Below are 501 nucleotides of genomic sequence, written 5' to 3' on the forward strand. Positions count from 1 at the left end.
GCAGGGGCGAATGACTCGTCGACGCTAGTCGACGCGGAGTCGCCTCAGGGCGCGGAGAGTAATACGTGTCCAGCGGGCACTACTGCATAGCAGGGTCCGAGGCACCCTCGCTTGTCTCAGGGACTACTGTGCAGGCGGAGACTCTCTACCCGCTCCATGCGAGCCCGGGACGTACAACCAGGAAGCGATGCAGACGAGCTGCAAGCCATGTCCGCCCGGGTACATCTGTAGCCCAGGCGCAGTCGTGGACTATGCGAGAGGGCGAGCGTATGCAGTAGAGGGGCTCGAGGCGTGCGCCGATCCTGACGTCGGGATGCCGAGCTGGACGCAGGAGCTGGTCGGAGGGGCGGCCAGTCTGATAGGCGGGGTAGCGCATGGACGGGACGACAGCCTGTATGTCAGCGTGAGCGTGTGGAACAATAGCGGGGGCCAGGGAGGTCAGGGGGGATACGAGGTCTACGTAACCAAGCACAGGGTGGACGGGACCGAAGTGTGGAGAAG

General features: G+C 64.3%; 1 protein-coding gene across 1 annotated transcript in view; it reads left to right on the forward strand.

Moving 5' to 3' along the window:
• GUITHDRAFT_83595 (hypothetical protein) overlaps window positions 1–220 on the forward strand; it is a gene marked incomplete at both ends in the record, with an annotated part of 1,599 nt that extends 1,379 nt beyond the window's left edge. Inside the window, one exon of the mRNA XM_005817817.1 lies at window positions 135–220. Within this exon, the coding sequence (XP_005817874.1) occupies window positions 135–220 (86 nt within the window). The remainder of the gene's footprint in view (window positions 1–134) is intronic.
• Window positions 221–501: the final 281 nt, after the last annotated feature.

This window comes from Guillardia theta (genome assembly GCF_000315625.1).
Source record: "Guillardia theta CCMP2712 unplaced genomic scaffold GUITHscaffold_542, whole genome shotgun sequence".
Classification (NCBI taxonomy): domain Eukaryota; class Cryptophyceae; order Pyrenomonadales; family Geminigeraceae; genus Guillardia; species Guillardia theta.